At 45.9% G+C, this 15,660-nt stretch overlaps 1 protein-coding gene across 2 annotated transcripts in view; it reads left to right on the top strand.

The window, feature by feature from the left end:
* LOC148137427 (cadherin-23-like) overlaps positions 1-15,660 on the top strand; it is a 434,955-nt gene that overhangs the window by 307,450 nt on the left and 111,845 nt on the right. For both annotated transcript variants that reach the window (XM_087982496.1, XM_087982497.1), the window contains exons 11-12: positions 2,425-2,613; positions 13,976-14,125. In XM_087982496.1, the coding sequence (XP_087838622.1) occupies positions 2,425-2,613; positions 13,976-14,125 (339 nt within the window). The remainder of the gene's footprint in view (positions 1-2,424; positions 2,614-13,975; positions 14,126-15,660) is intronic.

A 15,660-nucleotide genomic window follows, 5' to 3' on the forward strand; every position in this document is an offset into this window, starting at 1 on the left:
TTTAAGGTACCTTGTAAGCTGGCCTTCTTCTTCCTGTTCGGGAAGGCCCAACAAACGAATATTTTTTCGACGACCTCAATTCTCGAGGTCATCAATGTGATTCCCTAAGGTCTGGACTTGCTGCTCGAGAGTCCGGACCCGATCCACAGCCGATTCTGCAATGGCCTTGGAGGTCGCGGCCTTTAGCTCCGCCCCGCCGACTCGGCATTTAATTTCTTCGATGTCTCGGCCGTGCTTTTGTAGCGCGACCGAGAGTGAATTCCACCAACTCCGGGACTCTTCTATGAAAGCATCGATCTTCGCGTCGAGTTTGGAGATGATTTCCACAAGGCTTGCCACCGTAGGTAAGTCCCCAGGGGCGGCTGCGGACGCCTGTGCTGCAGCTGGAGAGGGTGGTGGAGGGGCTCCTACCTCTGAGAACTGTGGGCTCCTTTCCCCCTAGTCATTTTTACAGGAGACTGAACGGTATAAATTTAGTACTAAACCACTAATTACATTAAATAAAAACTATTTTTAATTGATTTGGTGAGTGTGGTGGATGAGGGTGGCCCACTTTGCCTAGGTCTTGGGAGGAGCACTATAGAATCAGACTTGCTGAGTCGCCGCCATCTTGTATCCCCAGATTCTACTGATTAATGTTATGGCTTGATTCTGATGTTAATTTTTGTCATCGTGTGATGCATTGTAATGCAGGTTGTCAATGTCATGTATTCCTGGTGGGCTCATCATTTCCTGATGAAGGGCTTTTGCCCGAAACTTCGATTTTCCTGCTCCTCAGATGCTACCTGACCTGCTGTGCTTTTCCAGCACCACTCTAATTTAGACTCTGATTTCCAGCATCTGTAATCCTCACTTTTGCCTCATTATTCTCCGTCCCCCAACTCAAGGGTGATGTCTATTCAGGCTCCCAGGGTGTCTGCCCTGGGTCCTCATGTGACTGAACGGGCCAATTGTTGACTTGCTAATCTTTGGGAATGTGGGGGCAGGAGGTGAGAGCAGAATCGGCTTTCTGTTCTTTCTATCTCTGCCTCATCCATCAGGTGCTCAGTTTCAAGATGTGGTGTAATCCGGAAGGCAGCTCATTGGCATTGTGACCAATTGATTGCAAGCCTCTCCCTGTTTCAAGGAGAGATTCCCAGCCTTTGCAGCATTTTCGGTGTTCTGCCCAGAATGCTGGCTGTTTTAAGAGTTGACAAACTAGGATCTGATGAGGGGAGACACTTTTCAGCCCTTGTCCATCGTAGTTGATTTTGCAAGGGTTTTCCCAGAATACTTGTAGAGCTAGCTCCTTAGTTATTAAAATTGTGGAGTCACTGCCCATTGCATAGGACATCAGAGCAGAAGACTATAAGTTATGGGAGAAGAATTAAGCTATTCGGCCAATGGAGTCTGTTCCTCCATTCCATCATGGCTGATATGTTCCTCAACCCCATTTTCTTGCCTTCTCCATGTAACCCTTGATCCCCTCACTAATCAAGAACCTATCTATCTCTGTCTTAAAGATAATCAATAACTTGGCCTCCATAGCCCTCTGCAGCAATATGTTCCTCAGATTCACCACCCTCTGGCTAAAGACATTCGTCCTCAACTCCATTCTAAAGAGTCGTCCCTTCATCCTGAGACTGTGTCCTCAGGTCCTTGTGTCTCCTAAGACTGGAAACATCTCTATGTTCACTCTATCCAGACTTCTCAGCATCCTGTAACTTTCAATCAGGTTCTCCCTCATCCTTCCAAACATCCTTATTAACACAGCTCCCTCGTCTGTCCGCTCAAGTTGGTGTTGAGGATCCCCAAGCATTATTCCAAGAAAGACCCTGGCATTGTCCTTGCAAGCATCCCTCCAGAAAACAGTGGACATACAGGTGGAGGCCCCTCGATTCTGCCCCACCATTCCATGACATCATGACTGATCCATGTTCTAATTACTTATAGCTGTCTGTCATATTCCACGTGAAAACATCTTATCACTCTAAACGTGCAGTTACTGCTGAGCATTTTGTTCTTGGCTTAATATTCATCAAGTGACAAAATGTTGTCAATCTCAAATTTAAGATTAACCATTTATCCAGCAGCAACTGGATAGAAAGTTCTAAATTGTTGTCACCTTTTGCATGAAGGAGTGTTTCCTAATTTCACTCCTGAAAGGTTTAACTGTAATCTTTGCAGTATGCCCTTTAGTCCTTGGCTCTCAGACTAACAGCAACAGTTTCTCTCCGTCTGCTCTGAGTAGTCAATAATATTAAAGGGAACAGAAATTCAATTCTCTGCTATTTGTGGGATATTGCTTTCTGTCAGTTGGCTGCCACATTTACCTCCACCACAACAGTTGTTACACTTAATGTAAAGACTTTGATATGTTTTACAGAATGGTGTATAAATGCTTTTTTTTTTGTAATCCTGTCTATTTTTTGCCTTTCTGGTTAGGGTACTGAACTAAATGAGGACCGGACGCCATCAAATGCCACAGTTTCCACAACATTTAATATATTGGTCATTGATGTGAATGACAATCCGCCAGAATTTAACCGGTCTGAATACTTTGTCAGCATCACCGAATTGGCACAAGTGGGCTTTGCACTCCCTCTCTTCATCCAAGTACAGGATAAAGATGATGTAAGTATTAAAATAGAGCTTTGCAAACACAACCTGATTAAAAGCTGACAGCTACTCCCAGTCATGGAGCTGTTTTATGGTCCTCAGTCAACTTCTGGCCTTGTGTCCAGTAAACCCATGGCAGTTCTGCATCCATCATAACGGAGAAATCAATATACATGGACAAGCTGTATCACTAATTGGGAGAATGGATGGACAGTTTACATAGATGTGTTGTGGATGTTATACATCAGGCTGTTTTGTGTACTGTCTGTTGGCTGACTTCTTGTTGCTGGGTACAGCTTTATTTTCATATCTGAGGCTGAGAGAAAACACAGCAAGCCAGGCAGCATCAGAAAGTGGAGAGGTCAATGTTTCAGGTATAACCTTTCTTCAGGACTAGATGTGGGGTTAGGGAGACCTCTCGCTACCCCTACCCCCCAGTCCTAAAGAAGAGTTATACCTGAAACGTTGACTTACTCCCTCCTGATGCTGCCTGGCTTGCTGTGTTCTTCCAGCCTCCTACCTGTCTACTTTGGATTCTAACATCTGCAGTATTTTTGTGTCAAATCTTTCTTTCAAATCCAACCTGCTGTGCTCTTTCCCAACTCTGTAACTGCATTGAGCCCTACACCTTCCCAGGATTTCTCTACTCCTCGAGTTCTGGCTTCTTACACGTCCTTGATTTTATCGTTCCATTGTTAGCAGCCATCCCTTCTGCTCTTTTAAACCTCTCCATCTCTTTCCCTTCCTTTCCTCTTCCTTTAAAATTCTCCTTAGACATACCTCTTTGGCCAAGTGATAGGCCATCTGTGTAATATTAACTTGGGTAGAATGGTGTTAAGTTTATTTTGTCTGATTACCTTCACTGGGTTCCTTGGAACATATTGACTGTATTAAGGACTCTGTCATACTATCCTACTTACCAGGTAGCATTACAACTGTGTGAATGCAGTCAGTCCCTGTTGCTTCCTTTTCCATGCGTAGTCCATTCCATCCATGCATCACTTTCTGCAAAAACACCATTCACCCTTCATTGTACCTTTTCTAAATTTAAGTCGTAAAATTGTCTCCATGCTTCTGCAAATCGTCACAATTGAATGGTGGAACCATTTTTCAGTTTAAAGATTAAAGCTTCACTATTGACCCCAAATTGATCAAGTTGACTTGAAGCTCACAGATCGTAGCCAATTTATTTTTGTGTGTTTCTGCATGTTTCTACATCTTTGAATTTGTAAGAGTCAAAGTGTTTGGAGAGTCTTGTCGAAGTGATGGCTTATGTCTGTTCAAAGCTGTTGATAACCTGTCCTCACACCTGTTTGCTGATCCAGGGAAGGAGTTTGTTGAAGTCTGACATTGAGAAGATGGACCTGAGCAGTGCTGGATATGGTGAAGGTTGAATCGATAAATGTTAACAAACCATTAGAAGGTAGTGCGTGAGGGTGATCAACAATATACTTGGGAGGTGGCTGATGAGAGATTATATAAGATCGAAGCAGTTTGTGAATAAAATTCCAAATTGTGAAAGTGACACATCTGGTGGGGAGAAAGTGAGGATTGCTGGAGATCAGAGTCAAAACGTGTGGTGCTGTAAAAACAACGCAGGTCAGGCAGCATCCTGATGAAGAGCTTATGCTCGAAACATCAACTGACTTGCTCCTCGGATGCTGCCTGAGTGGCTGTGCTTTTCCAGCGCACACATTTTGTCATCTAGTTGAGCAGAATACATAGTAAAGTGGATGAGAACTGTGTGTGCGCGCGCATGCATGTGTGTGTATGCGCGCGCGTGTGTGTGTGTGTGCACGTGTGTGTGTGTATGCGCGTGTGTAGAAGGGTAAAGTTGACCAGGTGTAGGAAGCAAGCTGCAGAGCATAGTGGAGGTTGCACATAGATCAGACCCTGTAGCTGGTTGATTTCCTCCCCCGAAGGAAATCGGTGAATCAAATAAATCGGTTTTCACAATAATCAGGTAAATCAGATGTACTAGATTCTCGATCATTTGAAGAAGGAAAAGGTTATGGGGAAAGGGACAGGAAGGTGGACATGAGGAATGTCCAATCAGCCATGATCCTATTGAATGGCAGAACAGACCCAAGGGGCTGAATGGCCTACTGCTGTTCCTGTTTTGTATGGTATCTTCTTGGTCATCATTACAGATGGTAGCTTTTATTTCAGATTTATTAACTAATTGAATTAAAATTCCCCAAATGCTGAGGTGGGATTTCACTCTTGACCGTAGTCCAGTGTGGTACCCAATATACTACAGCACCACAATTTATCCAGCCCCTCTGGGAAATGAGGCTTCTCACTGAAACATAAGGAGAAATGAGCACTCAGTCAGAAAAGTTATAATTTGGTCGAACGCATAAATTAAACTCTATTCCATGTGAAACCAGTTAGAGAAAATGAGTGTACAGCACTTTCAGAGAGAGAGTTCACATAGAGTCATACAGCACAGAAACAGACCCTTCGGTCCAACCAGCCCATGCTGAACATGATCTCAAACTAAACTAGTCCCACCTGCCTGCTCCTGACCCATGTCCCTTTAAACCTTTCCTATTCGTGTACTTATCCAAGCATCTTTAAAATGTTGTAACTATACCAGCATTCACCATTTCCTCAGGATGATCGTTCAACACGCGAACCAGCCTCTGGGAATCACTGACCCGGGACCGGCCAAAGTGGAGGAGGAAGGCAGCGAGCCCCTGGAGACTTGCCGTTGGGAAAAAGCAGAAGCCGGGGGAAACAGGGAAAGGAGTGCACTGCCACACCAACGCCCCACCCACCCCCTTCCCGCGACCACCACCTGCCCCCAGTGTAACTGAGCCTGTGGTAGCCCCATCAGTCTGTACAACCACCTGCAGTCTCACCCTGAGAGTGGGAGGGAGTCATCATTGTCTGCGATGATGGGATGTAATTAGGTCAGGCACATCCTATGAAGGTTCAAATCATTCAAATGTTAATTTTGAAACAGAGAGTTGTGCTCACTTCTGCCCCAGAGAGAAGTCTCTGTGTTTGCAGTGACCATTTGGAAATTTGATTTCAACTTTTCCAGGCAGCTGTGAGGCATGCAGTTGTGGATTGCTTCAAGTAAAAATTAATTTGCTGCAGAATGGATGACGTTGCACTGAGAAGTAGATTGAAAGGAGGAAAGAAAACAAAATCAATAGCTTCTCTCATCAAACAGTGATAAGTCACAAGCTTGTTGAATCCAATTGATCATTCCAGTGTTTGAAATATAAGCAATAATTCAACAGCAACAGAAATAGCAAAACTTCTACCAATTCTTTCAGTCACTTTACTTGGAGAAGGTAACAAGAGGGACAGAGAACTTGCCAGGATCGTCATCTGTCATGTACTTAGCTTGGCAAAAAAATATGCAACCGAGACCAGAAGTGGGGGGACATGTTAAATTTTTACACTCTCAAAAATAGCATGTTCGTGTTTAAATTTATTTTCCTGATTTTCCTGTTCAAAGTATATTCCTCCAGTTCTCCCAAATTATTTCATGGATTTCTCTGCCCACTGTGGCATACTTTGTTTTGATCGAAATGGAGAGCAGAGGCGACATACTGCCAGCCTGTCGTTGCAGACAGTCTCCAGTGTCTTTCACTCCGGATTCTTGGAAGCACCTCCCCCCAATGGGATTTCCTGGGTTTATGAACTCATCACGTGGGGAGTTTCACGCATCAACCTGCGCCTTCCTCCAGTTAGCTCAGTTGGCTGGATGTGATGCAGAGTGACGCCAACAGTATGGGATCAATTCCTGCACTGGCTGAGGTTACCATGAAGGCCTCTACTTCTTGACGTCTTCCCTCACCTGAGATGTTGTGACCCTCAGGTTAAACCACCGTCCGTCATATCTCCCTAATGGGAGAGTGGGACTATGGTGACTTTGCATTTATCATATTTCCTCAGGGGTATATGTTCTCTCGATGGATCTTTATGAAATGTTATAGTGGTCCCCAACCCAGTGAGTTGGGAAAAGTATGAGAAATTGAGTAACAAAATTGACATAGGATTTTCACAGTCTCAGGACACCCCCACCCCCGAATTGCTTTATAATTAGTATAATGTTTTTAGCGTGTAGGCGCTGCTGCAGTTGAGTGAAGGTGAGAACAGATTTAGATACAGCAAGGCCTCTGTAAGGTCAAAACAGAAATGGATAGAAAAGTTCAGCAGGTCTCACAGCATCTGTGGAGAGAAATCAGAGTTAACGTTTTGTTTTCCAGTGACACAAATGAAGACCTGCTGAGCTCTTCCAGCAACTTCTGTTTTTGTTTCTGATTTCCAGCCTCCTCAGTTCTCTTGGTTTTCTGTAAGGTGAGGTTTGGGGATTGTATGAGCAGTGGGTTGTGTGGAGGAGCAGGGACTGGATGGAGGTGGGGATGAGTCTGGGGTAATGGAGCTGGTGGGTGCTTGGGTTTGGTGAGTATGGGTGGGGCCAGTAGAGATAACTGTGGCTGACATTCTCTGCATGTGGTGATGGGAGTGGGGTGTGTGTGTGTGTGTGTGTGTGTATGTGAGAGAGAGAGGGTGTGTGTATGTGAGAGAGAGAGGGTGTGTGTATGTGTGAGAGAGAGAGGGTGTGTGTATGTGTGAGAGAGAGAGGGTGGGTGTGTGTGAGAGAGAGGGTGTGTGTTTGTGAGAGAGTGATTGTGTGTGTGTGTGGGTGTGTGTGTGTGGGTGTGTGTGTGTGAGAGAGATGGTGTGTGTGTGTGAGAGAGATGGTGTGTGTGTGAGAGAGTGAGATGGTGTGTGTGTGTGAGAGAGAGAGATGGTGTGTGTGTGTGAGAGAGAGAGATGGTGTGTGTGTGTGTGAGAGAGAGAAATGGTGTGTGTGTGTGAGAGAGAGATGGTGTGTGTGTGTGAGAGAGAGATGGTGTGTGTGTGTGTGTGTGTGAGAGAGAGATGGTGTGTGTGTGTGTGTGAGAGAGAGATGGTGTGTGTGTGTGTGTGTGTGAGAGAGAGATGGTGTGTGTGTGTGAGAGAGAGATGGTGTGTGTGTGTGAGAGAGAGATGGTGTGTGTGTGTGTGTGAGAGAGAGATGGTGTGTGTGTGTGTGTGAGAGAGAGATGGTGTGTGTGTGTGAGAGAGAGATGGTGTGTGTGTGTGTGTGTGTGTGAGAGAGAGATGGTGTGTGTGTGTGTGTGTTTGAGAGAGAGAGAGATGGTGTGTGTGTGTGAGAGAGATAGATGGTGTGTGTGTGTGAGAGAGAGAGATGGTGTGTGTGTGTGAGAGAGAGATGGTGTGTGTGTGTGTGAGAGAGAGATGGTGTGTGTGTGTGTGTGAGAGAGAGATGGTGTGTGTGTGTGAGAGAGAGATGGTGTGTGTGTGTGAGAGAGAGATGGTGTGTGTGTGTGTGTATGAGAGAGAGAGATGGTGTGGGTGTGTGTGTGTGTGTGAGAGAGAGAGATGGTGTGTGTGTGTGTGAGAGAGAGAGATGGTGTGTGTGTGTGAGAGAGAGAGAGATGGTGTGGGTGTGTGTGTGTGAGAGAGAGAGATGGTGTGGGTGTGTGTGTGTGTGAGAGAGAGATGGTGTGTGTGTGTGTGAGAGAGAGATGGTGTGTGTGTGTGTGAGAGAGAGATGGTGTGTGTGTGTGAGAGAGAGATGGTGTGTGTGTGTGAGAGAGAGATGGTGTGTGTGTGTGAGAGAGAGATGGTGTGTGTGTGTGTGAGAGAGAGAGGGTGTGTGTGTGTGAGAGAGAGATGGTGTGTGTGTGTGAGAGAGAGATGGTGTGTGTGTGTGTGTGAGAGAGAGATGGTGTGTGTGTGTGAGAGAGAGATGGTGTGTGTGTGTGTGAGAGAGAGAGATGGTGTGTGTGTGTGTGTGTGTGAGAGAGAGATGGTGTGTGTGTGTGTGTGTTTGAGAGAGAGAGAGATGGTGTGTGTGTGTGTGTGAGAGAGAGAGAGATGGTGTATGTGTGAGAGAGAGAGAGATGGTGTGTGTGTGTGAGAGAGAGAGATGGTGTGGGTGTGTGTGTGTGTGAGAGAGAGATGGTGTGTGTGTGTGAGAGAGAGATGGTGTGTGTGTGTGAGAGAGAGATGGTGTGTGTGTGTGAGAGAGAGATGGTGTGTGTGTGTGTGTGAGAGAGAGATGGTGTGTGTGTGTGTGTGTGTGAGAGAGAGATGGTGTGTGTGTGTGTGTGTGAGAGAGAGAGATGGTGTGTGTGTGTGAGAGAGAGATGGTGTGTGTGTGTGTGTGAGAGAGAGATGGTGTGTGTGTGTGTGTGTTTGAGAGAGAGAGATGGTGTGTGTGTGTGAGAGAGAGAGATGGGGTGTGTGTGTGTGTGAGAGAGAGAGATGGTGTGTGTGTGTGTGTGAGAGAGAGATGGTGTGTGTGTGTGAGAGAGAGAGATGGTGTGTGTGTGTGTGTGTATGAGAGAGAGAGATGGTGTGGGTGTGTGTGTGTGTGTGAGAGAGAGAGATGGTGTGTGTGTGTGTGTGAGAGAGAGATGGTGTGTGTGTGTGTGTGTTTGAGAGAGAGAGAGATGGTGTGTGTGTGTGAGAGAGAGAGATGGGGTGTGTGTGTGTGTGAGAGAGAGAGATGGTGTGTGTGTGTGTGTGTGAGAGAGAGATGGTGTGTGTGTGTGAGAGAGAGATGGTGTGTGTGTGTGTGTGTATGAGAGAGAGAGATGGTGTGGGTGTGTGTGTGTGTGTGAGAGAGAGAGATGGTGTGTGTGTGTGTGAGAGAGAGAGATGGTGTGTGTGTGAGAGAGAGAGAGATGGTGTGTGTGTGTGAGAGAGAGAGATGGTGTGTGTGTGTGTGAGAGAGAGAGATGGTGTGTGTGTGAGAGAGAGAGAGATGGTGTGTGTGTGTGAGAGAGAGAGATGGTGTGTGTGTGTGAGAGAGAGAGATGGTGTGGGTGTGTGTGTGTGTGAGAGAGAGACATGGTGTGTGTTTGTGTGTGTATGTGTGAGAGAGAGATGGTGGGTGTGTGTGAGAGAGAGATGGTGGGTGTGTGTGAGAGAGAGGGTGGGTGTGTGTGAGAGAGAGGGTGTGTGTTTGTGTGAGAGAGAGGGTGTGTGTTTGTGTGAGAGAGAGGGTGTGTGTTTGTGAGAGAGAGATTGTGTGTGTGTGTGAGAGAGAGATGGTGTGTGTGTGTGTGAGAGAGAGATGGTGTGTGTGTGTGTGAGAGAGATGGTGTGTGTGTGTGTGAGAGAGAGATGGTGTGTGTGTGTGTGAGAGAGAGATGGTGTGTGTGTGTGTGAGAGAGAGAGATGGTGTGTGTGTGTGTGAGAGAGAGAGATGGTGTGTGTGTGAGAGAGAGAGATGGTGTGTGTGTGTGAGAAAGAGATGGTGTGTGTGTGTGTGTGAGAAAGAGATGGTGTGTGTGTGTGTGTGAGAAAGAGATGGTGTGTGTGTGTGTGTGAGAGAGAGATGGTGTGTGTGTGTGTGTGTGAGAGAGATGGGGTGTGTGTGTGTGAGAGAGATGGGGTGTGTGTGTGTGAGAGAGATGGGGTGTGTGTGTGTGTGTTTGAGAGAGAGAGAGATGGTGTGTGTGTGTGAGAGAGAGAGATGGGGTGTGTGTGTGTGTGAGAGAGAGAGATGGTGTGTGTGTGTGTGTGAGAGAGAGATGGTGTGTGTGTGTGAGAGAGAGATGGTGTGTGTGTGTGTGTGTATGAGAGAGAGAGATGGTGTGGGTGTGTGTGTGTGTGTGAGAGAGAGAGATGGTGTGTGTGTGTGTGTGAGAGAGAGATGGTGTGTGTGTGTGTGTGTTTGAGAGAGAGAGAGATGGTGTGTGTGTGTGAGAGAGAGAGATGGGGTGTGTGTGTGTGTGAGAGAGAGAGATGGTGTGTGTGTGTGTGTGTGAGAGAGAGATGGTGTGTGTGTGTGAGAGAGAGATGGTGTGTGTGTGTGTGTGTATGAGAGAGAGAGATGGTGTGGGTGTGTGTGTGTGTGTGAGAGAGAGAGATGGTGTGTGTGTGTGTGAGAGAGAGAGATGGTGTGTGTGTGAGAGAGAGAGAGATGGTGTGTGTGTGTGAGAGAGAGAGATGGTGTGTGTGTGTGTGAGAGAGAGAGATGGTGTGTGTGTGAGAGAGAGAGAGATGGTGTGTGTGTGTGAGAGAGAGAGATGGTGTGTGTGTGTGAGAGAGAGAGATGGTGTGGGTGTGTGTGTGTGTGAGAGAGAGACATGGTGTGTGTTTGTGTGTGTATGTGTGAGAGAGAGATGGTGGGTGTGTGTGAGAGAGAGATGGTGGGTGTGTGTGAGAGAGAGGGTGGGTGTGTGTGAGAGAGAGGGTGTGTGTTTGTGTGAGAGAGAGGGTGTGTGTTTGTGTGAGAGAGAGGGTGTGTGTTTGTGAGAGAGAGATTGTGTGTGTGTGTGAGAGAGAGATGGTGTGTGTGTGTGTGAGAGAGAGATGGTGTGTGTGTGTGTGAGAGAGATGGTGTGTGTGTGTGTGAGAGAGAGATGGTGTGTGTGTGTGTGAGAGAGAGATGGTGTGTGTGTGTGTGAGAGAGAGAGATGGTGTGTGTGTGTGTGAGAGAGAGAGATGGTGTGTGTGTGAGAGAGAGAGATGGTGTGTGTGTGTGAGAAAGAGATGGTGTGTGTGTGTGTGTGAGAAAGAGATGGTGTGTGTGTGTGTGTGAGAAAGAGATGGTGTGTGTGTGTGTGTGAGAGAGAGATGGTGTGTGTGTGTGTGTGTGAGAGAGATGGGGTGTGTGTGTGTGAGAGAGATGGGGTGTGTGTGTGTGAGAGAGATGGGGTGTGTGTGTGTGAGAGAGAGATGGTGTGTGTGTGTATGAAAGAGAGAGATGGTGTGGGTGGGTGTGTGTGTGAGAGAGAGAGAGAGAGAGATGGTGTGTGTGAGAGAGAGAGAGATGGTGTGTGTGTGAGAGAGAGACATGGTGTGTGTTTGTGTGTGTATGTGTGAGAGAGAGATGGTGGGTGTGTGTGAGAGAGATGGTGGGTGTGTGTGAGAGAGATGGTGGGTGTGTGTGTGAGAGAGACATGGTGTGTGTTGTGTGTGTATGTGTGAGAGAGATGGTGGGTGTGTGTGAGAGAGAGACATGGTGTGTGTTTTTGTGTGTATGTGTGAGAAAGAGATGGTGTGTGTTTGTATGTATGTGTGAGAGAGAGATGGTGTGTGTGTGAGAGAGAGACATGATGTGTGTTTGTGTGTGTATGTGTGAGAGAGACATGGTGTGTGTATGTGTGAGAGAGAGATGGTGTGTGTGACAGAGATGTGTGGGTGTGTGTGACAGAGATGGTGTGGGTGTGTGTGAGAGAGAGAGAGAGACATAGTGTGTGTGAGAGATGGTCTGTGTGTGTGTGAGAGAGACATGGTGTGTGCTTGTGTGTGTATGTGTGAGAGAGATGGTGTGTGTTTGTATGAATGTGTGAGAGAGAGATGGTGTGTGTTTGTGTGTGTGTGAGAGAGATGGTGTGTGTGAGAGAGAGAGAGATTGTGTGTTTGTGTGTGTGTGAGAGAGAGAGTGAGGGAGAGAGAGGGTGTGCATAAGAGAGATGGGGTGTGTGTGAGAGAGAGAAAGAGAAATGGTGTGTGTGCGAGTGTGTGTGTAAGAGAGAGATAATGGGGGATGTGTGTGTGTAAGTGTGTGTGTGGGTGTGTGTGAGAGGATGGGTGTGTGTCTATATATCAGAGGGTGTGCATGTGTATGTAGCAGTGTGTGTTTGTGTATATCAGAGGGTGTGTGTGTGTTTGTGTATCAGAGGGTGTGCATGTGTGTGTCAGTGTGTGTATATCAGAGGGTGTGCATGTGTGAGTATATCAGAGGGTGTGCATGTGTGAGTTAGTGTGTGTGAGTGTGTGTGTGTCAGTGATTTACTGCTTCCATCCTGACAGCCAGCTCACTTGCTCACTGCTGTTGATGAAGTGGAAATTCCTATTGATGCCGGAGTTAGTCTCTGATAGCCTGAGCTACCCAGGGCAAAGGGCCCAGTCACTGCATTGCAAACATAGTCAGAGTGTTTAGCCATTAGCAGCACTCCATGCATGAAATTGTACACCTTTTCATGATGGCATTTTTTTTACTAGATTCTGAAGAATTCTGATTATATGCTGTTAAGCTGTGCTACTATGTTGCATATCTCTGAAATCATTTTGGTTCACTCCTCCTCTGTCACCTCCTCCCACCACCACCACCATATCTCTCTGGCTGTCAGACAGACTTTTGATTTGTGTTCAAGCTAGGTCCATGTTGAGAGCACTGCTTTTTGTTGTTTATGTAAATGATTTAGGTGTGAATATGGGATGGTTAGTAAGTTTACAGATGACAACAGTATAGGTGGAGTAGTGGACAATGCAGAGAATTATCTCAGAGTACAATGGGATCTTGAACAGATGGGCCAATGGACCGAGGAGTGGCAGACACAGTTTTACTTAGATAAATGTGAGCTTTTGCATTTTGCTAAGGCAAACCAGGACAGGACTTATATAGTTAATGGCAGGACCTTGGGGAACGTTGCTGAACAAAGAGACCTTGGAATGCAGGTGGATAGTTCCATGAAAGTGGAGTCGTAGGTAGCTAGGATAGAGAAGAAGGCATTTGACACACATGCCTTCATTGGTCAATTCATTGAGTATAGGAGTTGGGAGATCATGTTGCAGCTGTACAGGAGATTAGTGAGGTCATGTTTGGAATACTGCATTCGTTTCTGGTCACCCTTCTATCGGAAGGATGCTGTTAAACTTGAAAGGGTTCAGAAAAGATTTACAAGCATGTTGCCAGGGTTGGAGGGTTTGAGCTACAGGGAGAGGCTGAATAGGCTGGGGCTTTTTCCACTGGAGCATCAGAGGCTGAAGGGTGACCTTATAGAGGTTTACAAAATCATGAGGGGCATGGATAAGGTAAATAGACAAGCTCTTTTTCCCCAGGGTGGGGGAGTCTAAAACTAGAGGGCATAGATTTAAGGTGAAAGGGGAAAGATTTAATTGACCAATGAAGGCATGTGTGTCAAATGCCTTCTTCTCTATCCTAGCTAAAGCTCACATTTATCTAAGTAAAACTGTGTCTGCCACTCCTCGGTCCATTGGCCCATCTGTTCAAGATCCCATTGTACTCTGAGATAATTCTCTGCATTGTCCACTACCCCCCCTATACTGGTGTAGAGGTTACTTTTTTCACACAGAGGGTGGTGCGTGTATGGAATGAGGAAGTGGTGGAAGCTGGTACAATTACAACATTTAAAAGCCATCTGGATGGGTATATGAATAGGAAGGGATTGAAAGGATATATGGGCCAAGTGCTGGCAAATGGGACTATAGGTCAGATTGGGGTATCTGGTCGGCATAGATGAGTTGAACCGAAGGGTCTGTTTCCATGCTGTATGGCTCTCTGACTCGATGCTAACTTTCTGCAATTTCAAGTTGTTCGAAGAGAAATATATAATTTTCATTTCTCTTCCCTTTCCGTTTCCAGGCACCCAACAGCATGTTTGACATCCAACTCATGGGGAACAACTCTGAACATTTTACCATTTCCCCAACGTCAGGCCAGGGGAAGGTCGACATCCGAGTACGAGTGGCACTGCCTTTGGATTTTGAACGCATTTCTCACTATGAGTTCTCTGTAAGTTGCTTGATAAGACCCTACTCGAGGTGTGATATTTTGTTCTCTCTTATTGCAACATAAGGGAAAGGTTGGTGTAACCCTTACAGCCTTGCTCTGCAGTTCGATGAACTCCATTAAAACCCCATGAAGCTCCAAGAATGCTGGAGAATCTCAACAGGTCCAGCTGTATCCGTTCAGGAAGAAACATGTCCAATTCTCAAATGTCACTGGACCCAAAACATTATTTTTTAATTCACTTGTGGAATGGGGCTTGTCCAGCATTTATTGCCCATCCCTAATTGCCCAGAGGGCAGTTGAGAATTCACTGCATTGCTGTGGGTCTGGAGTCACATGTAGGCCAGGCCAGGTAAGGATGGCATTTTCCTTCTCTAAAGGGCGTCAGTGAATTAGATGGATTTTTTCAACAGTCGATCATGAGTTCGTGGTCATTATTAGACCCTTAATTCCAGATTCTTTACTAAATTCAAATTGTCCCATTTGCTGTGGTGGGATTTGAGCCCAAGATCCTTGGACATTAGCCAAGTTTCTGTATTAATAACCAGCAATAATACCACTAAGCCATTGCCTCCCCTCAAAAATCAATGTTCCCTGACAGGAGTCGAACATTAGCCCTACTTTCTCTCGCCCTACTTTCTCTCTTCACAGATGCTGCCAGACCTGCTGAGTTTCTCCAGCAATTTTTGTTTTTGTTAATGTGGTATGACTTTTTTGCAGAACAGGAATTGAAGGATTTTGTTTCAGATCTCCAGCATCTGCAGTATTTTGCTTTTAATCATAACTTCTCCTGGGAGGAGATTGCTTTACTAGTTGGTGGAGTTGTCCACTCTCCAGGAATTGAGCATTTATCTCCAGAGCATCTCATTTGTTTTTCATCCGGGGAGAAAAGAAATCCACTGGGTGCTAAAGAAAACTGGAGCTTCTTTGCTTCTTCATTTTCTTTAAATGCGTTTTATTTATTGGTCAGTAAAATCATTGGAGAGGGGGTGGGGATTGGAAGGCGGTTTGGTGAATGTTCTCAAGGTTAATGCAATATAGAACGCTGCTGGAAATCTGAAACTAAACAAAGCACCTCCAACCTATTTGTGATTCACAGAGGCTTACAGTACAGAAGAGAGCTTTTTGGCCTATCACATCTATACCATGAAAAATAGACCATTACCTACACCAGTCCCACTTTCCCACATTTGGCCCAAAGCCTTGAATGTTATGACACTTCAAGTGCTCATCCAAGTATTTTTTTAAAGGTTGTAAGATTTACTTTCTCAAATACCCTCTTAGGCAATGCATTCCAGACCCCCAGCACCTTCTGGATGAAAAAGGTTTACTTCATATCCCTTCAAAACCTCCTGCTTTTCACTTGAAAATGATGCCCCCTTCTTATTTTGAACTTTCAAATAAGGGGAGCAGTGACCTTCTAGTCACCATGTCCATGATAATCTTATACACCTCAATCATTGAATCCCTACAATGTGAAAAGAGGCCATTCAGCCCATCATGTCTGCACCGACCTTCTGAACAGAATCCCAACCAGA

Source organism: Chiloscyllium plagiosum, unplaced genomic scaffold (genome assembly GCF_037043375.1).
Source record: "Chiloscyllium plagiosum isolate Xiang-an unplaced genomic scaffold, Cpla_swu_hap1 HiC_scaffold_43, whole genome shotgun sequence".
Taxonomy (NCBI): Eukaryota; Metazoa; Chordata; class Chondrichthyes; order Orectolobiformes; family Hemiscylliidae; genus Chiloscyllium; species Chiloscyllium plagiosum.